Source organism: Pezoporus wallicus, unplaced genomic scaffold, assembly GCF_028554395.1.
Source record: "Pezoporus wallicus isolate ANWC-B61680 ecotype Strahan unplaced genomic scaffold, APGP_CSIRO_Pwel_v1 contig_8042, whole genome shotgun sequence".
Lineage (NCBI taxonomy): Eukaryota > Metazoa > Chordata > Aves > Psittaciformes > Psittacidae > Pezoporus > Pezoporus wallicus.
In genome coordinates this window covers 393,150-415,240 of record NW_026639380.1, presented here as the reverse complement: position 1 = coordinate 415,240, position 22,091 = coordinate 393,150, and the positions used below count along the sequence as shown (strand labels likewise).

The window sequence follows — 22,091 nt, the reverse complement described above, 5'->3', positions numbered from 1 at the left end:
CCTGCCTGGAGTACTTGGGTTCACACATTTATTTTTTCTAAGTGATAACAGCAAACATCCATTTCAGTCCCTGAGCAACCTCAACTCAGTTCAGAGCCATTTCAGATCAAACAAGCTTTCAAAAGCTCACACAGCTGCCACCAGTGAAATAATTTTCATTTGTAACACTTTGGGAAACTAAAATCTAGAAATGCTGCTCTATGTTTGATTTAAAACACTTACAAGCAGAAGGTGTCAGATAATGTCCTACTGCACAGCAGGCTCAGAAGATAAAATTCCTTGCCTTTTGCTAGAACTGATAGGTCAATTGTTTCCTTAATCCACCTCAGTCAAAAGGTTATAGTTGCTAATATAAACTAGTAAAGTAGTGCTAATATAAGTAGTATATTTAAGAATTCTATTTTAAATGAATTATTTGTGGTGTGGATAACCATATCTTAAGATCCTACTTCAGTATAGTTTTGCTTCAGTATATTGAATGTATGCTATCAAGGAATGCTGAGTAGTAGTTTAACTTGAACACACCGAGTGCAATTGTTAGATGAAGTATGATGCAGCATTTTCATATTCTTAGGTTCAGTAATATAGGAGATTTATCTGAGCAAACACTTAGCTTGCCAGGATACCGTAAAGTAGAGGAGGATTTAATCTCGCAGTTAGCAGTTCTGGTACTCGCCTCACGAGAGGCAGACCCAGAAGCCTAGACAGATAAAGGCAGGCTCAGCATGAATCAGCACCTGTCTGTACTTGACAAGGAGGCACTGTTATTAAAAGAGGTTTAATTCTTTTAGTATTGACTGAGAAATACTACCAGCTCCTCACATCTAACAACTGAATATCTCCTATGATTTCTACTGTGTTGATCTTTTCAAGTTGTTTAAAACGATGCTTGTATTCCAGAGTGTGAACACCATTGACAGCAACTTTGAACTCGTGAGCATCACAGAAAATGATCAGCTGAAAAGCAAGAAAAGAAACAGTTAAGTTTTAAGCTCAGGTAAGACATGGAAAACGAACTTGATGATCAAGCCTAGACCTGGGCAAGCCCTGCTTCTGTTACAAGGAACGTTTCATGCAAAAGACACATTTTAAAATAAGCAAAACTTCAATAAAATCCATATAGAATAACTCAAGTTGGAAGGGACCCGTGAGTCTGACTCATTTCAATTACAATTTGTTCTGAGCACAGACTGAGTTCTTGCAACTATTTAAAAAGAAAGCTGTCATTAAACACAAGTGAAATCTCTGCTCCCTACAGTTCCCTTTTAATCCTAAGTATTCTCAAGACATTGAAATGCAGGAATGTCAGTTTTATTTAAATCTGTATTAGTGACAAGATATTTAAGCACCACTGCTAATCCTTTTGATAAAATTACCAGTTTGATGCTGTGTTTCAGTTAACCTTACCTCAAAGTATATCCCAGGACTGAAAGGGAAATTGGCAATTTCCTTTTCTTCTTCTCCCCAGCTGTCATGAAGGTATGAATTCCTTATAAAACCTTTATTTTTCACTCGGGGATTCAGATGTAATGCAATGTCCTTGGAGTCACTTGGTTTCAGATTTATTGTAAAGCTGGAAGATAAATTTTAGGTTTACTATACCAAGGGTTTATAGACACAATGCAGTATTACATGCTATTTACTGAATCCTTAGCCAATATTCAGAACAGTGTGGAAGCCAGGATTGTGATTCACCTGAAGACCAAGCAGGCACTTAACATGCCTCTTTCACACAGAAAACTTGGCTACAAGCAGTAAATGCAGAACATGACCCTGCTAGATCTGCTTCATCACTCACAGCTTTCTGTTCATTTCTCAGTAAGGAGGTGTTGAGCCAAGAGGGCCAAGTGCTGCTCCCCTACAGCATGAGGAAGCAGCATCCTCACAGAACCATGTGGTGCTACTTGCTCCACCATCTCTTAACTCGGGCAGTGGAGTTGGAAGCCTTGTTTTGCCTAAAGATGGTCTTTCTGCTACCGAACTAGTTAGACTCTAAGGAAAAGTTTGAAGATTCTTTCTGTACATTTAAGAGTCGTGGGACACAATGCGTACAGTGTTACTTTGTAGTAAGTTGTGCCCAGGCTGAATGAATACTGTCTAATGTCAGCTATGTCCACAACACAGAGCGCCTAAAGGGGAAGTCTGGAGGAGACTGATCAGAGGGAAAAGTCATCCAAATTCAAATGAATACTTCAACATGTGGCAAAGACCTTACTGCATTTGAAGAAGAAATATTCCTCCCCCAGATAAGCTCCAGCTGCCAGGTTACTGCCCTTTGAGAAGGCTAGAATTGCTTAGTCCAAGTACAAAATAGCAAGCTGTGAAGCTCTCTTTTTCACCAAGGAAAAGGAGTATCTATAACTCTGTGAACTGAAAGACATTCAATAACTTACAAACTCAATATACTTAAAAGCACAAAGAGTAACCGGCAATGTTTTAACTGAACACCCAAAAGCCTCTTCACACTTGTAAGCAGTACGTTCAGCATTTGAGATGAGCTACTAAGCTTTTCAAGCCAAAAGTCTGAAAACAAATGCTCCTATGTAAGTATTAATTATCCTGTCCAATTTAAAGTCATTCACACAGTGTTGACATTTCTAGTCCTTGGGTTCCTGTATAAATATGAACTCTGAGTGCTGTTCAGCTGCAGGGAGGTTATGTGCTCTGAGGAAGCAGGAATGCAATGCGTACACACAGCGTAAAAAGCATGCTTCTCATTGTTTGCACTAATTGATTCATTTTTAGGCGTGCTTCACAGAGCCAAAACTACTCTTCAAGCAAAGGGCATGCTGAAGCACCCACACTCCCTCAGCTCCATTTTGACAGAGTTGCACTTCCCCTACCCCCACCCTCTTTGAAATCATCTCTTCTTGGCAACCTCTTGTTCCTAACTTGCTATCAAAATTATAGCTCATACTGCCCTACCAGCTTCCATCACTCGTCAGGCACCTTCATGCTTAATGCTGTCCCAGAGGAGGCCATCAAGAAATACTCAGAGAAATGCTGCAACATGCAGCATTTGAGCACACCAACATCTCACCTCACTCATTTTCCATTTACTTCTACTAGTTCTCTTGCTCTTTGATCTCTTAAGAATAAAAGCTATCTTGTATGACATGTGCTCACATGCCTCACACAATGGAAACCCTGAACAGACACACAGTCTTGTGAATGATGCAGATTGAGCAGGTAAGACGCTCAGGTTTTACCTTCACTTTTCACAAGGGAGCTGCTCTTCATAAAGTCCTCTCTAAAGCAGTATCCTGCAGGTTCCTGAGAAACTGCACTGTAGTTTCAGATGATTCCAGATGCAAAGTTGTAAATGAGTAAGGATCTACTGAGGCATGAAAAAGCCTACTCATTCTCAAGAGTAGCTCAGCTAAATAGAAGAAAAAAAAAAAAAAAAAAATCAGCAACACTTACCTATTTGGGTTTTTATTCACTTCTCCTTTAACGGTAATTGTGCATCCTGGACGAAGTCCTGTGTCAAGTTTCTTAACATAAGGAACAGTCTGGAAGTACATCACCAGTAAAAATTTTTACTGATTTACTTTTTTAAAATATACAAACTGAACTTAACTACAGCACCAAGTTATGCTGAGATAAACATATCAATATTGTTTTTTTTTCTTTAGAGTACCAATTTGGGTTGAAAATAAACATTTCTGCCATCACTAATGGTGGAAGGAGGGGAAAAAGGAAAAAAGAAGGGGGGAAAAAAGTAAGCACAAAACTCCCTGCACTAATTTAAGTTTGTATCATATAATTATACAGATACAGACATCCTGACCTCTCTGAAATCTTCAGTAATGCTTTAAAGAATAAGATTCAGTCCCACAGTTGCCTAAGTACTAGAAATAGGGTCACTGAGTATTGTCCTGGGTTCAGCAGTAGCAGTCATTTTTCTCCTTCTTAGTAGCTGGTGCAGTGCTGTGGTTTTGACTTTCGGCCTGGGAACAACGCTGATAACACCGATGTTTTCAGTTGTTGCTAAGTCATGTTTAGTCTGACCAAGGACTTTCTGAGTCTCTTGCTCTGCCAGGGAGGAGGGGAAGCCAGGAGAAAGCAGAGACAGGACACCTGACCCAAACTAGCCAAAGAGGTATCCCATACCACAGCACGTCATGCCCAGTACACAAACTGGCAGTTACCCAGAAGGGCTAGATCACTGCTCAGGTCGGGCTGGGTATCGGTCAGTGGCTGGTGAGCGGTTTTATTCTCTTCCCTTGTTATTTCCCTTATCATTATTATTATTGGTGGTAGCAATAGTGGTTTGTGTTATACCTTAGTTACTGGACTGCTCTTATCTCAATCCTTGGGAATTACATTCTTTTGATTCTCCTCCCCATCCCTCCGGGAGTGGGGGGACAAGGGAGGGAGTGAGACAGAGACTGTGTGGTTCTGATGTAAGGCTGGGCTTAAACCACAACAGCATTCTGCCCTCCTGGCACCAGCACATAGATAATGCAAACATTTTATTTGCCCCTTTTTTTTTGTTGTTGTGTTACAAGTTATTTCAATCAGGGAAAAGGAGTGAATGGAGAAATACCTGGCCTTATTTTTTCTTTTTGGTTGAAGTCCACCACTGGCAAATGACAATATTGCATGTTATTTGGTTTTGATAAGAAGACTGAATAAGGCTGACTGAAGTAGTGAGACAACTAAAATCATGGTGCTCACTGCAACTTCACCTTCTCCACAAATTCTATTTGTATATATTCTGGGCTTCCAACCCCTTTTCAGTCTGAGCATGGTCCCTACTCCAGCCTGGATACTGTCCACCTCTACAGCTTTTTGCAAAAAGATGAGCCCTTACTCCATCAATGCTCTCTGCTATGTGGATGTGAATTCCAACCCTAAGGTGCAATGCTGGCATCCAGCCACCTGAAGTGCATAGAGGAAGATGTAGCCAGACAGGTTCTGAGACACACACGTTAACATAAGGCCATCTGGTGCAAGATGACTGCAGAATACTTTTGTTTTGCAGGTAGTCACCAAGGAGAAAGCTAAATATGCTTATTTGAAAAAGTTTTTAATGTGATTTGGTCCTCTAAAACTTCAGGCACCTCTTTTTATTTTTCTGTTTATGGCTGCGGATGCTGTGTTTATCTTTCGGGTTTTCTAAATGATTTAACAAATAGCCTCACTTTTACTAGCGAGAGAAAAGAGGATTACTCTCTACAGAACCTCACAGATAGTCATCTCCCAGAAGATTCTCAATCCCCTTGTTTTGTACATGCTTTTGTCATGAATAACTGAGATGTTTTTATTTTCATTTTTTTTTACTCTTCACATTTACCACAAGTCTACACGAGAATTGTCTACTTACGAATTGTGAACCATCTGGCATTTCCCCCTGCATGAGAAAACAAACAACATTAACTAGTTTATCACATAATGGGGAGATTCATTCAACCTTTTACAAACATACATATATTTTCTGTGTTTATCTTTGTTACTCCTAGAGCTGATGGCTGAGAGCTTTGTAAAGACTGCAGAGAGATATTTAGATGTCACTGTTAACAACACAGAACTTTAACATGAAGTTGGTTTAGAACCATATGAGGACCCATGCTGCTCCAAAGCTTTAAATGTTAACACAGAAAATTAGGGCTATGATAAAAAAAAAAGTTAACCAAAGCCCTACAAACCAAGAAAAAGTCCTGAAGATCAATTGCTGTAGCCAAATTATGTCTTCAGCTTCTTTATTTCAATACAAGCCTCCACCTTCCTCCTCAGAAGAGTATATTTGAAGCAAAGACAAAAAGGAAACAATCACCCTTCTCCATTTTCCCTTCTTCCCCAAAGGATACAGCATCAGCAACCATAGACTAAAACAACTCTGTTTCAATTTGTGTTTGGGACAGAAATCAACCTGCAGAACCTGCTTGCCCCCAGAGCTCTTCTGGGAGTTATGTCCTTTAAGACCTTTCATTTAAGACCTCAGACAGCTTTGGAGTAACATTATTCTGGCAACACGCCCAAGGCCAAGTGATGGGGCCCACTAAAATCTGTGCACAGGCTTTGCAAATGCTCAGTGCATAGACATAATTTTAAAGCCTAGACCCCATTTCATTCAGGTCCACATCTCCACTGTCTATCAACCCAGTTTATTAGTCTGTTGACCCGAGTTAGACCTGATGTTTGGCAGTAAGAGACTCAAGCTTTGCCCACAGGGTAGTGAAGATGGGGCAGCAGAGACCCAGAATATTACACAGCACTACGTAGGCTGCCTTAATGAAGTGGCAGGAAGAAAAAGAAAAGGCATTAACCTTCTGTATCTCCCTGCAATTTATCACCTTTTCTGCTCTAAAAGTCTCACCCTTCCAGAGCAGAAGGATCTCCCCTTCTGAAAATACTGTTCAACTCCTCCTTGTTGGTTTATTTTCTCTAGTAGAGCTGGCAGCTGAGGAAGCTCAGCACAGCCTTAATTTCAGATGCACTGAAGTTTGGTTCAAGTGCAAATGAAGCCACCAAGTCTTTGAAAAAAGATAACCTCACCTCCCAGAAACAAACGTACACTCCTACTTTACACTTTGTTCAACAACTCAGTGATTTTAGCATGAAAAACAGGGTTATATGCAAAAGCAGTGCCAGCTGTGGCTGAATTTGGCATTTGGAAGCCAAGCAACAATTTACAGTCGTAGCCAAACTTGTCAGAAGCACTGAATTATGAGGATTCATTCTGGAGATCCTGCAATATTTGAAAAGTCTAATGCACTCCCAGATCCAGTATCCCATCAGTTCTTACACCATCTGTTACATTAACTTTGTAAGCTGTGAACTTTGTCACTCTTCTGCCCTTAGCTTCAAGGCTAAAACAGAGGCACAGAGGTCCTCACATGAGACTCACATGCTGAAATGTAGGCGGGAGAAAAAAGTTACTAGCATTAGACTGTGTAGCTGCTTTTCTTTGTCTCCTTTTCACCATAAAATCCTACTCTGTAGTTTAGCAAGGCAGAGAAAAGGAACTGAATAAGTCAGCTGTCAATATAACTTACATCAGGAACAAAATCTATAGTTTTGATCTGCACTTTGCCATATATTCCAAGAGTATCAATTCTTTCAAGGCTAATTCTGTGGTTATAGAGGAGCAAGTGCTTCTTGTTTACAGTCACCTAGAGAGATAGGAAACAAAATAGGAAAATTATATTACACATACATTACACCAGGCATGTATCAGATTATATGCATGTATCTGTTTTACACTGGTTTTGTACAGAAGCAGGGAGCGTCCTAGAAATTTCAGAGCAACTAAGTTCAGCTCATCTATGATTCAGTCTTTTTCCATCACTATGAGATTTATTTGCCTACACTAAAATTTGCATTTCACACCTTTTGTTTCTATCACCTGATCATTTATCAATGTGGTATTACCAATGTAACAGAATCTATTAATGCAGTCTAACACAGCACAACAAATACACCTCACACATTCACTCCGAGAGGGCTGTCCTACACTAGTCACAAAAAATATTTATCCTAAGGTCAGCACATAAGGGAAGGGAGGGTTAGCCATTAGCTATGGCAGGAAGTTACTTGGCTACTCATCCAACTTAGAGGGAAGCAACACAAATTAAAGGTCTGATTTATTTAGCAGCTCTTTAAAGAAAAGCTTACAAACTTTTCTGTAGTTAGACTATACCTAGGTAACAGAGAAACCAAGGCTTCCTCCTGTTCAGTGTAATTATACAAAATACCTCTTTTTTATTGACTTGAACAACTGGCTCGTGATAAAGAATTGACACAGACTCACCTGGAATTTATTCTTTAAAACCATGATGATAATCTCAAATGATTTCCCTTTCTGAAAGGGCATCTCGTAAGTGATCTCCTCCCAGCCCCATCTTTCCCTCTCTAGCGTGTTGCAAACAATGCAGCCAGACCTTTTGAAGCGGGGGTTGAAATGAAATGCCACATCAGCTCGAGGTGTTATGCTGCTGCCACACTGTAAATCCACCTGGAACCTAATCATAAGACAAACCATATTTAGCTCAGTCTGTCAAGAAATCACCTAAAAGTTTGATAAACTTGTGTTTTACTGTGGAGGATCCAAACAGGTAGACACAATGAGTGTTGTTGGATAAGGAAAAGAAAACAACAAACCCACATTTGTCCAACCTCTACACATTTGTGAAAAGCTCTCCCATGATTTTTGCAATTAATTACATTACTTACTTAATGGTTATAAATTGCCTTACGTAAGTTCCTCACTTACTGTGTTCACCACCTTCTCTCCCACCATCTTCAGGAGAATAACCAAATGAACCTTGGGCAAAGTCAGTGAACAGAACCCCCATATCAGGCACATGCTCTAGTTTGATGTCAAAAGGAGTTAAAAGTGTACAAAATAAACAACCTGTCTCAAGACCATGACAATGGGAGCACAAGACTGGAAAGATCCTCAAAATGGAATGCTGTGAATGCCTACATTATGGCCAACTATTGTTCAAATGAGAACCATAAGAGGATATAAGGCCAGGCAAGAACTTAGTGGTATCTGACCAAGATATAATCTGTAGTTACCTTAGGTAATTATAATACTACAAGACACACCTCTAAGAGGAGATTTTATACATAAGTATAGGACCACCTTGGTATAATGAGCTGAGTAAAAATCAAGAGATGCATGACTGAGATTTCATTACGTAAAGTGCAGGTAACCAGACACTTACTTTGACATGGTTCCTCCCTTGTTAGCATTTTGTATAAAAGGCTTTACCTGTTTCCCTAAAAGATATGCCGGCTGTGTTAGCTTTCTGGTACGCTCTTTTGAGCAGAATTGCAATAAAGGCAAATAACTGAGTGTGTTGATTGCCTTTTGCACACTGGATAACTCTCAGAGACAATAGTTCATACCTACCTATCCCAGCTTAAATTAATTCCTTCATGCAACACATTCAGTTATCAATTTTATTAGTCTCAGATAATCCCATTAGACAGGGAGACATATGACAGGGAAAATAACTGCCAAAGCAGGCAAAGCAAAAATCAAAAAGAAAGAATCAACATAAAGCAAAAAATCAGTTCATCCATTAATTAACCACTTAAACCTGTATTCACTCTGATGCTATCACAAGTATTTAGACCAATCCTTTTTGACCATAATAAGTAGAATCCCTGGACACATTTTATTCATTACATTCCTGTTCACATGGTGACACTGCATAAAGTGATACGGTAACCACTACCTGTCTGCATCATCAGGAACAGTCCCATGGATCTTAATCAGCTGTCCAGGAGCAAGGCCACCAAATATTGTCCCAACATATGGAATGATCTCAAAGAAGGGGGGGGGAAGAAAAAAAATATTTAAATAACATTTTGTAATGGAAGCAGAAGAAACCACAATAGTTTTTAAAATAATAATATAATGCTTAGTTATGTGGTGCTCTTACACATTAAAAGAAACACAGCTAGCATTTTATTTAAAATTAACAGTAGAAAAGCACTAAATACCCACCACAACAGGATGGAAAAACTCAGCATATTTTCACCTGTGTAAACAAGGCTTCTCAGATAAAATTAAAACTAACATTTCCAGCCCCCATTGCTAGCTCTCAGATGAATAGTGGTAATATTTTATTGCCTCATTAATAGAGTATAAAAAGGATTCACTTTAAAATAGGTCATTGCTAAGGGCTACCTATTATCAGCCCTTTGCTGGTAGAAGGAAGAACCTTCCACAACACTTATGACCCCAGGCTACAGCAGCTGCCTTTTTGCTTGCTCTTGCTCCATTTTGGAAAACAGTAATGGAAAAAGAAGCTATGTCACAGAGTGTCTTCCTAGTAAAAACTACATGACAAATACAACAAAATACCTCATCCTAATGAGCTAAAAATTGCAAGGTGCAATGAATTAGCCCCGTTCAGGGGTCTTGGTCTTTGTGGTATCTACAGCATGTAGTCTGGTTCAAAGCCGTTCCATTTTTAACTCCATATCGATAGCTGGAGAAGGTAACACGCACACACGTTATGCTAAACTAAATGGCAACACAGTAGGAGTTGTTAAGCCATATAAGAGGACATGTCAGTTAAAATAAAAGCCCTGAACACCCAGCAAGGCTCTCTGGCAAAGGCTCAGACATGCTGACAGAAGCCCCTACCCTGACCATCAGATGGTGCATCTAGCATTTCAGGGAGAGAAGGGGAGCAACTTAACAGAAAACTGTGGAAGTTCACAAGTGACTGATCTGAAAGTAAAGCCGTAAGTATGCATATCATCACTTGTGCTTCAGGTTGAGGGAGGAAGTAAATGGTAGCAAATGCTGCATTTGCTTTGCTTAACAGACAAAAAATTCTGCCAAGACTGGGCTGGGGTTTGGGGTTTTTGTTTTGTTTTTCTCAAAAAAAAAATCTGTTATCAATGGAACAGTGTGTAAGATTTTAGGACATCTTTGAAATGAAACATCAATTGTCAACATGAGTTCCAGTAATTTAACAACAAAAAATGAACAGACTGAAAATATAACTGTTTAATGGAATATTGAACTATAAAAGGACAAGGTGAGATTTTTATTTTTTAAATATATGTATATTCATGGGAAAGAGGAAGGTATGAAAAGGGGATGCGTTTACTGACACCTGTTCTTGTGAATTGCTGAGGAGGGGAGGGGGAATGACAGCAAAAACTGTCTAAATCTAGAATGTTGATTACTTCTGCCAGTAGATACATACCCTTTTCTGCCCCCTCTCCACTTCCCTTCTCAGCTCCCCATGCTTTGCACAAAACCTAATTTGCAGTCGTCTCCTGTATCAGGCAAAATGGACTTAAAGAACTTGCTCCTCAAGCATGAACTCAGAGATGGTCAAGTTGTTTTAAGTCTCACGTATGTATTTTACTGGCATAAGCAGGAGCACCAACTCTTCAGAAGCTAAGTTATGGAATCTGCGAGGCCATAATAGAGCATTTCCTGGGTGCAGTACTACAGCCTTAATGAGGTTTTGTTATGACAGAATGTGCCTGTAATTCCTCATACCTCAAGACATTCCTCTACTAATTTTTCCTTATTTATTAAGATTAATGTTTGTAACATCATATGATCGACCAGCATCCCAGCTCTCTTCCAGACTTCCAAAAATTACCTCTGAAGCCAACTGGTCAACATCAACTGAGTTTGAGAGGTCTCAAAGATCAAGTTCTCCCTAATATCTGCCAGTTTTCATAAAGCAAGGACAGATTACGGTTTTACAGAGGAAAGAACTGTGATAACACAACTTCCATCCAGCTTGCTGGGTAGCAGACAGCTACCTCATCAGATGGGACATGACAACATTTCTTGCCAGACAGGTGGAGTAAAGGGCATGAAGAGGAAAGCAGAATTTTCTGAATGATTCAGAACAGTACTCTAGTGAAGAAATTCGTTTCAGACTGAAACCTGTAATAAAGCTCGTAAGTTTTGCTTTTCATGGAACAACCGCTGGAATAGTGAAATCTTCATAGCCTGCCCTCCTCCATCCCTCTTAAGTTCATCTTGTGGTATCACAGGGGACACAATCACAGAAGGGCTGAGGTTGCAAGATACCTCTGATGTCTCTAGCCCAATGCCTTGATCAAAGCAAGGCCAGATAGAGCAGGTTGCCTTGCCTGGAGGCTGCCCTGAGGTCATCAGCACACTCTTTCCCAGCTCTGCCTCCACATTCCAATCCCAAATACTCACACTTACTGCTGCCTTAGGCTCTTGATCCCTAAACCCAGATTTACCCCTTTTTATTCTCCAGCCTGGTCTTCCTACCCATCATACTCATCAGTCCCCCTGCAGCCACCCAATCTTGCTGAACTCTTACTCTCTTCCTTACACAGATCCTCCTCTTCACACCTCCTCTCCCACCAAAATCTCCATCTATCAACTTTCCTTTTGCAATTCACTCTTCCTATCTAATCTCCACAGAGCTTTCATTCCCCTCCCAGCTGGGTTCTTATGAAGAAGGCTGAAGCTATTCGCTCATCATCCCTAGCTCTATCCACTTTGCAAGCAGTGAATATATAGTGGGACTGAACAGTCAGATTCACTTAGGGCACAGGTGTGTGTCAGTGCAAAGCCATAATAGGTAAGAAAGTACTGTGCCGATCTGCACTACTCTATATTCCACATAGATACCTTACAGACTTTATAAGAGTTTAAGCACAGAACGTTAAAAAGACTATTTCCTGCAGGCTCAAAGGAACTACCTTTTTAAAGATACAACAAAAAACACAGCTCCAGCCCACCCTTTTATCCATATGCCAGTGTCAGACCACTGTTCGTGATCATAAGAACACTAGCGCTTTTCAGAGAAAGTCTCCAGACTCTCCAAGCTAGCCAAACAACATTCTGTCCAATCTGCTCTCTGCAATTGTTGAATTGTGTTAGCTCAAGTCTTCCCTAAAAAAAAAAAAAAAACAGGATTTATTCTAAGGTAAGGTATCAACTACTGAGAAAGATTCCAAGTGTAATTGGTCAGACTCAAGTTACAAGCACAACAAACCCAAACATTTCCAAGGGCTGCCAGGCAATACCCATGTTTACAGAGTATTAGGACTGAAAACACCACTTTGCATACTTTCACTTTCAATACAGCATGTCCTGCAAACGTGCCAGACATCCACATAAGCTGTGTATGAAAAAGGATTACCCTCCAAGGCAAACAGAACTTCCTTGCTGTTTTAAAAGTCCTGTGCATTAAGTGCCCATTTATTTGCAGCACAACTTCTAAACCTCAGCTCCTAGTATCGCCTGTGACATTCTCCCTCAAATAGCAAGAGATGCAAGTAGTTCTCAGTAACACCCCTCACTGTCCAAAACAGTACAAGTAATAACTATTGACATAAAACAGCAAAGTCCCATTTCCCAAGGGATAAGCTGTTGACATAACAGGGGAGTTACCGGGTTACTGATTGTCGTCTCCTGTCCATTCAAGGCCATCATCTTCCCTCCTCCAGTTTAAGTTCTGTGACCACTGCTGGAGTGTGTTTAAAGGACGGACTGGTTGGACAGCACCAAAGGACAGATCCCTTTGAGACAACAAACCTTTCAATTAGAAAGAAACAAAGTGACATGAAACTACATGGAGTAAAACCCTCCGAGGTAACTTTAACAGCACAAGACATGATGCAAACATCTTTCCAGTAAGTTTGCTGGAGTTGCGAAAAACAAAAATTAAAGGCTTGCTTAAAAAAATAAGGCACCACCCGAACAAGGGGCAGTGCACACAGGTAGACAATGTCATCAGCAGCTTCCAGATATTATGTCTACTGAGACAGAATCCCACATAAAGATCATCATTGTACAGGGGAACGCTGACACCTCAGTGCCCCTCAGCTCTCCATTTGCAGCTGACTACTGCCTGCAGACAGGGAAAAGAAACCCGGCACAAAAGCAGTTTTCTCAAGACAACCAACCAACCACTTCTGCTTCCTTTAACATTTTCTGTGCTATACCCAAATTTCCCAAGGCAGACAAGCCCTAGGGGCTGAACTTGATTTTCCCAGTTTTATCTTGCATAAAGTTAAGAGATCCTAGGCAAAGACATATGAGGGAAGCAAAGGGTGCTTAATGTTCCTTCCTCCAACACACACAATCCCTGAACTCCACAATTAACTACTTTCATTAAATGCACAGCATTAATAAAAAATGAAACAACGGTCTGTGAGTGTATTCAGCTACACTGCAATTTCTTTTGCATATTTTTTAATGAGGTGACCAAAAATCAGAGCCCAGTTGAAACTACTAAGTAATTATTTCTTGCACATTATGGAGAATGCCACCAACTTAAGGTAGCATGCAAACTGTGTGGTGGTGACAGGCAGACAGGGTAGAAGTCAAAGGTGAGAGTTCTAGCATCGTTACTGGGTGACAACTGTCAGCAATATCAGAAGAAAAAAAAAAAGGAGGAATAAAAAAAACACCACTAAATCAAACCCCTCAGGTCTGTGACCTGTTCCACAGGGCCCCGGGGTTAATCTTCTGCAATGATTCAACAATGGAGTGGCCCATTGCAACATTTAGCTTATCTTGCAGGAGATTTGGGTCAGAAGGGTATTATTTCTCATACTTAAAACCAATATCTAGAATACAATTCAGAGAATATAAGGTACCCTGTTTTGCACCTTTGATCTTCTCATGAGAGAACACCATCAATTCACAACAGGAATATGCAAAGACAGACAAATTTAATTGTTTTAATTTTGAAAAGGAAGAAATCAAGACCAAAGGAAACTATAACTCTGCCTTTAGCATCAGAAAGACCAATAGCAGACCCCCAAGAAAACAAAACCGAAAGCTACAACCCCATGTCTAACAGCCTGCTCACTGAACTCCCCTGGGTGTGCAACAGAAATCGGGATCCTGCTGAAGGAGGATCCAGGACTGTTGGTCTTGGCAGACCAGGTAGCATTATGGCAAAGCAATGGGATGAGGTTCTGTAACATGGAACGCCAAACCTTAAGTATGCAGCACTCCAAGTTAAGGTTTTCTGACTACTTTTAGAACTGAAAAAGGCACATATGATTTCCTGTTATTTCACACATTGCAAAGCAGCTGAAAGCCTCTTCAATACAAAAAAAGGAAAACATAAAGACCAAAAATCAGGTATTACACTGTCCCAGTGTGACATGCAGAAAATGCCTTTCATGAGGGTAACACAAATTAGGCTTTATAATCAAACCAAGGTTTTACACCAAGGCACACAAGACGTCTGCAGAGAGAGTAAGCGAGACACTTTCTGGGTATCTGCAAGCGACTGAAGTACCAACCACCAGTCCCGTGCCCTCCCCCCTCCCAGCTATAAACCCGACCAGACAACACGCTGTAAGGACACAGGGCTAATTCCACCGGGACACTTCGGAAACCTCTGCCTTACCGCGCCCCGAGAGAGCTCCGGCCGCACAGATACCCCTCCTTCAGTCGGGCCCGCCTCAGCCCCACCGGGGAGCAGCCACTCTCCCCGCCGTGCAGGCGCTCCCGGGGGAGGGCGGGAGGTGCTGTTACTACTTTTACCCTCCGGTTTCCCCCGACGGGACAACGTACCTCCGTGCCTAGCAGCGCCTGCAGACCCGCGGGCTAAAGCTGCCCGCCCACACCATTGCACCCCGGCACCGGCTCCGTGCCCGCACTGGCCCCTCCCAAACGCTTCCGGCCGCCTCCGACGTCACCGCGCAAGGCAAGGCGTGAACCTTACGCTGGGCTCCACAGCGGGCACTGTTTCTCCCGGGACCGGCCGTGCTGGTGGCTGATACACTGCCGCGGCTGCGCCCGGTACCCAGGTGAGTTTGACGTGCCACGGGAACCGCGCCGACCCGCTCCTGGGGTGGCTCACGCCCCGCCCATATAGGGCGGCTGGGCCCAGGCCACGCCGTGCCACAGGACCCTGGCCCCTGGGCTCGGGTTTACAAGCGCTAAAGCAACAACTTGGTCACGGAGTTAATTCAAATCCTTAAGGCTACCACAAGCTTCCTTTGCGAAACTTTCACTTCCTCTCTGCTTCGTGTGTCTTCTGTAGGTCCCTTCTTACAGCATAACCCATCTCTTCCCAGATAGATACCCAGGAAGACCCCATCACCTGTGACCAGACACAAATGCGATTTTCAAAGCCGACTGGATCATTTGTTTCTCCAGTACAGTGAAGTTTCTGAAACCTGGAAATCTTACACCCCTCGCACCAAAGCTGTGCTTTCACCTTCCTGTTCCCTCACGGGCCTCACAAAGTGTGCTTCTGGCTTTTTCTGTCGAGTAAGCACATAAGGCAATGAAGTCCCTAGTAGCTTTGCAGCTCATGATGTGTAACAATGAGCTGCTCAGAGAAGCATTACTTAAAGCTCTCCCTGTTTATAAGCTGGATGGGGGGGGAAATGAGTACAAAAATAAAGGCTGCAACAGAAAATGCCCACAAAATTAAATCACCATACCCTATTCAATTACAGGGATTCAGCATTTCTTTGCCTTGCAGGAAGCAGCGCACATGGCTACAGCAGAGTTAGAATGGTATTCAGCCACTTTTGTCACAAAGACCATTTCAACAGCTTAGCTAGATAATATCTTCTATTCTACAATTAACCAGCACCAAAAAAAAAAACAACCCAACAACATACCAAATCATATCTACTTGCTAGAGTACTGCTACTAGCTGTACGGGTTCTGCTTTAAGGGATACAGTAGTTTAGCTCTATGAGACCTGAAGGATTCCTTCACAGAAAGGTATGGTAACATTTAGGAACTGCAGCTACTTCGATTGAAGAGCAGCAAAGCAGATTGCCTGGGGAAAGATGCCTTAAGAGTCATGCATGGTTTTGAGAGAGAACAGAGAACTATTGCCTGTAGTCAGGTGGTAGCAAAAAGCATGCTTTTCAATCGTTGTACAAAATTCCACAGCACTCTTCTAAAAAGGAATAAGAAAAGGTCCTAGAGCTTGAACTACCACATACATTTTCCTTTGAAGTATTGTTCCAGTAGTTTAAAAAGTAGAAAGTTTTGATAAAACTAAACTGACAGAAGGACATGAAATGCCTTCACTTCTCAGAAAGCAACCTTAAAGAAGGTTTGAAAATGCAGGTCAAACAAGGACAGGAAAGATGCTGACAAGCTGGAATAAAGAAGTAGTGATACTGAAAAGAGAAGCACTAAGTGGAAGTGTTTCCCGAAGAACCATAGAGAATAAAGGTTTGCTACTTTACTACTCCTTCTGGCTCAGCTCCTGTAGTTTTGGGAAGAAATGATCCAAAGAAATATGGTGATTTAAAGTATGCACCAGTTCTCTACTGAAGCAGAACAGCTGTTAGATTAACATTAACATGTTAATCTAACACCTCTTGGAAGGCAGTTTATGAAATTTATAGGAAAACCCCTATTTCAGCCCCCAACCCTATTGAGCCCCTGACAATGAGTCAGTCTGGTTACTGCTTGAGCAGCCTTGCATTACACTGCAGCTGGTTTGTTCAGACTGTCATTTCCCAGCTGGTTTCTTATGACTGCTATTTTTAGCACCATTTACTAATGGCAGTCATGACAACAAATAAAGTCTTCTCTTATTTCCACGGTCCAAATCCTAATTCCAGCTTTTGCTTTTAGAGCAAAAAAAGTGTACCTGCCTTTCCTGCCCCAACTACAAGAACTGGGAGAGGAATAATCCTCAAGACATAAGCAGCTCTATTGTTAGATTACAGAGTCTAATAGTGACAGTGAATTTTTAGTTTAGATAAAGATTGTGCTTGCCGAGTCTGTTGTCAGCAAAAATGGATTTGACACAGTGTGTTACAATCACCTGTATAATTGCAGCATGCTTCACTGTAAGCTTCTGACAGCAACACAGGCCATGCTAGTAACAGTTAAAGCTCACTCAGAGATCTGAGAAAATTGAACTGATGACCAGGCACTATTTTTAACCTCTTCTCACATATTCACTTAACTAGCTTAACAAACACCACTTCATTGGATAGAAAGACTACAGCCATAGATGACTTTGAGCCCTCCTGTAATTTCTTGGTAAAGGAGCTGCTATGTTTGCTTCTTTCATCCTGCAGTAAACACCTCATCTTACATCTGCATTTCTCCAAAGCAGAGACTGGTGCCTTCTCTGCTGCGCAGCAGGGCAGCATCCAAACTGCACCAGACCCAGAAGCATTACAAGCTGCTCTGTCCTTTGGGAGTCACTCCAGCAGTGATTTGGCTCTGCAAGCTGCCTTAGCAATGTGCTGCCATTTGGCTATCTGCTCCTGCTCTCCAAGGCCTCCCAGTTTTCAGCAGCACCACAAAGTACATGATTACATGGTATCCTACTTTCTCAAAGGAGACTTCTTAAGCAGACTCCCATCCTTGCTTCCCAGCCTCTATACCTGTACCTCTCAGGGCAGCAAGTTATAAGGACGAAATTCTTTCCTGTTAGGATGGTGAGGCACTGGAACAGGTTGCCCAGGGAGGTTGTGAATGCTCCATCCCTGGCAGTGTTCAAGACCAGGTTGAACAAGGCCTTGGGTGATATGGTTTAGTGTGAGGTGTCCCTGCCCATGGCAGGGGGGTTGGAACTTGATGATCTTAAGGTCCTTTCCAACCCTAACTATTCTATGATTCTAGAATCAGGATAACAACATACACAGTCACACTTACTTGGCCCAATATTTTATACACAGTTCCAATTATAAAATTTCTACCAAGCAACGGTGAGCTACTTAAAGAGAAGTCCTTAGACTTGACACAAACACATTGCAAAACCTTTCACAGGTCCCTTTTTCAACACTTCTCTCCACAATTCAAAACACCATTCTTCCCTTTATGTAAGCAGCTGCTTTTCCTTTTTAGGCCTATCCAGCACTTTCTGTAATAGGTTACTTGTGGTTTCCCCATGTTCAGATATGTTTATTTGCTTTTTTTCCTAGCTTATGTACCAAAGCCCCAAATTATGCTGACTTTAGCAGGAGGGCAGGGTTGGGTGCCCCACTGGCTACATTTGTCCTTTTTCTGATTCATACAGTACCATAACAGCTTCTTAAGTACTGCTGTTCTTTCAAGCTTGGTACAAAACATCAATGGTCTGGTAAAGACAAAGCTGGTTGTACCACATCAAGTCAAAGAGTCTTACAGCCATTACAGATAGTGGCTGTAACAAGCTGCCTGGAGGAACAGAGGGAGAACCAAGACAAGCAAACACTACAACACCCTCAGCTTCTGACCATTAGCTGTTTAGGACTTTCTGGGCCAGGTGCTACAATTGCACCATCTTACAGAATAAACAGACCATGAATTTCTCAATTCATTTTTAGGTCAATGACACCACTTTTGGGCCTCAACAACATGCTCCATGGCAGCATGTAGTATATTTTAATGAATCATTGTCTGATTAACCCACAAGGAAAATCCTAACCAGAACTAGAAGCTTCTTCCATAGTACATACTGCTTATATGGCAATGCACCACTAGATACTAGTGCAAGCCTGTGCCTATTCCTGCCCTGTCTGCCTTGGAAAAGATGCTTGTGCCAAAGTCTAACCATAGTGACTCAGTCCCTATCTACCTAGGGAGATAAGAAACATCACACATCTGTGCAAAATGCAAAACTGTGTGATGTTCTCCAAACTAGAGATAGTGGCCAGACTCAAGATCCCTAGGACTACACCTTCACACCTTAGCTACACCATCATCCTCTTTGCAGTTGTCTTTGGATTTCCTCGGTGGGTCTTTGCACTTACCAATCCGCTCACTTGGCCTCAGCCTTTCCTGCATTTTTGGAAGGATACGAGAGGGCTGCAATATCACCTCTTACCACGAGATGGTAGGTGTTTCCTGATGGTTAGAGTGAAATAGTCTTTTAATAGCCCTTTGAGCACGTAAACTCTACAGCTTCAGAAAAAGTACACACGAGTAAATTAGAACAAGAAAAAACCCTAGTAAACTATTTATAGGATTGTGAATGAACTGAAGCCTGAGAACGGTATGGGAAGCTCACATATCTTAAGCACAAACATAAAAAAAAAAAATATCCTCAATTTAGACTGAAGGTATTCTTGCTAGTGTAAGGATTTGGGTGCCCGTCTGATTCTTACCATGACTGTTCCTGTTACGAAACTTTTTAGTTGTGTGAATGTGTTTTACGTCATCAAAAACATGAAACTTTGGTTATTTTCAGAGACAAATGCACTGGAACTGAATGATTTTTAAGGTCCCTTCAAACCCAAACCATTCTTAGATTCTACGATTCTAAATACGGGGTAATTTTGAAGCAAACTCATAATAAAAAAAAAAAAAGCAGCTTCACGTGGCTATGTAAAGTTGCATATCTGTCTCATGATGTACACAGAACATTTATTATCCAAGCTGCTAACACATTTGGCCTTGTTTCTGGAATTTTCTAAAAAGAAAAAATAATGCAGTTGTAAATAACTAAAATTTTTAGTCAAGGAAACTATTTCTGTACATACATCAGAGGAAAGAGAACATTAACACCACAGACATACATTACTTCTCACCAGTTATTTCTGACAGAAGATACTTCGTCATCTCTTCTCAAATTTTAATTTTCATCTTCATAGTACTGTGAAGGCCAGTAAACAAAGCCTGAATAAAGCAAACATACCAGTACTCTTTCATGCTGAAATTTAAAAAGGCGACAGCAACCTTGCTGATGCCACCCTAACAGAACTCACGCTGCTCTATTTTCTTCACATTTACCACAGTAACAAATACACATTTGCCCCAACAACCTGCCTTTGAAATCAAGAATCACCATTTTGCAAATGTAAAATACACAGACCAAACCAGCTAGTAAGTCTGTCTAGCTGTTTAGCTGCTTCCCCTCTTCCCCCAAGGGAGGATACAGGTAAGCCTTCCCCAAGCCTGTAAACTCTGCTTTGCCATCAGTTTCTTGTAAGATGGAGTCAGTCCCAGTCCTTGGCCGAGGTACAGGCAAACAAACACTACAGATTCCACCTTTCCAAATAAATTCTTCTTAGGGCTGCTATATTCAGCCTGTATGACCAGTAGGTCCATATCTTCTCTACCCACTTAAGGGCAACAACTGACCTTAGTAATGCAATCAGGACTAGCTGAGCTCAGGGACTAGGAAAAGCACTTTTCAGGCAAAACAGGCAACAAGCCCAAGTCCTCATTTAGCAGCACTCTGCCCTACTGTCCAAAACTGACCCAAAACTTCAGACTTACAAGATACATTGAAATTAGTTAAGAATCACTAATTGCATTTCCTTCATGGACAGAACAACATGATATGCTGTAGAAGTTACAGAAGTAGGCTGCTCCTTACATTACTATAAATGCCATGTACTTTTTTTGATATTATTTAAGCGATTCTGCTGACAAAAAATTTCCAAATATATCTGGCCACAAGTCAACAGTGTGACCCTAAGTTAAACCACCATAAGGCAGAATTCACACTTTTTCCCACTTGCTAACAGCTTGACTCGGAACTGTGGGAGTGAGGCAGCTTGAGACAGTGGAAAACATGCACTCTCTTGCACAAAGTGCTGCAAGCTCCATTATTCAGTAGTGAATAAAGAAGCATGGTTTACAGTTTCTGTACAACTTATTTCCAAGCAAGGACCTGGACCTATACTGACTACCCTGTCCTTTACAGTGGGCTTCCAAAGGACAGCCCCAAACTCATCTTGCCTTCCTCTCCACAGATCAAAGGGCATGCAGAAAGAAAGGCATGAAGACAAGAATTACCATTTTGCTGGGGATGCCCCATACTTGACCTCACAGCAAAACTAGGGGCTCCTGGAGCACACAACTTTGTTGTTGAAGAATGGTTATTAGACTCATCATGTCTTAGATAAAGCTGTAGGAATGAAAGAATACAGTGGTTTGGATATCTTCATAGAAGCTAAAGAGGATGGGAAGGGCCACTGATTATTCTGCAGGCACAGAGATGGCAGCCAAAAAAACCCAGAAATACCTGAAGAGAGAGAGAGTCTCATACAAGAATAGAAGCTGTAATGGAACAAAACTGATAGCCATTTCAGTGTCTATATGATTCTCTAACCATTATCAGGTAGGTTATTAATTCAGGAACAGTTCAACCAGTGTAGGTTTCATACCTCTCTATAGTTAGTAACTCCACTGCAAGTGTCTAGATAAACGTCTTTGGTCATCATCTTATCAAAATTAACTCCTTTTTCATATTCTAAAGATTAAAAAGTGTTCTTCCTTTCTTGAACAGCTGTATCTGTTGCAAAGATAGGTGCTCTAAGACGCCATAAGTCTTGTAGATAAAATGCATTTTTACAGAGCACACCTAGTTCAGTGGTTCCAAGGTGACTGGTGAGAGAAAAACAGCTGTTTTCCTAGCTGTAATAAAAACAAATACAATAAAGTCAACCCTTGACAATCTATATTTCTTCTAAAAATAGTATACATTATAACAGAAGATACAAGTATAAACTGAACACTCAGACCCCATATCTTGTAAATAGATATAAAACCCAAAAATGTGTGCACATCTCAATCCATACAAAGAGGAAAAAAATATTTCAAGTATACTAATTAGTAATCCAGTGTGTGATGAAGTATAAGGCTAACATTTTCAACCTTCAGTGCTGGATTTATGCAGAATCCACCTATGAACTCTCAAAAGCAGCTTTATTTCCATCAGACATAAATCCTAGCA

At 41.2% G+C, this 22,091-nt stretch overlaps 1 protein-coding gene across 1 annotated transcript; it reads right to left on the bottom strand.

Annotated features, from left to right (window-relative positions):
* Nucleotides 1-544: 544 nt before the first annotated feature.
* LGALS8 (galectin 8) lies at nucleotides 545-15,072 on the bottom strand. Its single transcript, XM_057414561.1, has 9 exons — nucleotides 15,011-15,072; nucleotides 12,869-12,996; nucleotides 9,192-9,280; nucleotides 7,757-7,967; nucleotides 7,002-7,118; nucleotides 5,330-5,356; nucleotides 3,424-3,512; nucleotides 1,408-1,573; nucleotides 545-957 (listed from the first exon to the last, which is right to left on the bottom strand). The coding sequence occupies exons 2-9, from the start codon at nucleotides 12,908-12,910 to the stop codon at nucleotides 808-810; spliced, it is 891 nt and encodes a 296-aa protein (XP_057270544.1). The 5' UTR covers nucleotides 12,911-12,996; nucleotides 15,011-15,072; the 3' UTR covers nucleotides 545-807.
* Nucleotides 15,073-22,091: the final 7,019 nt, after the last annotated feature.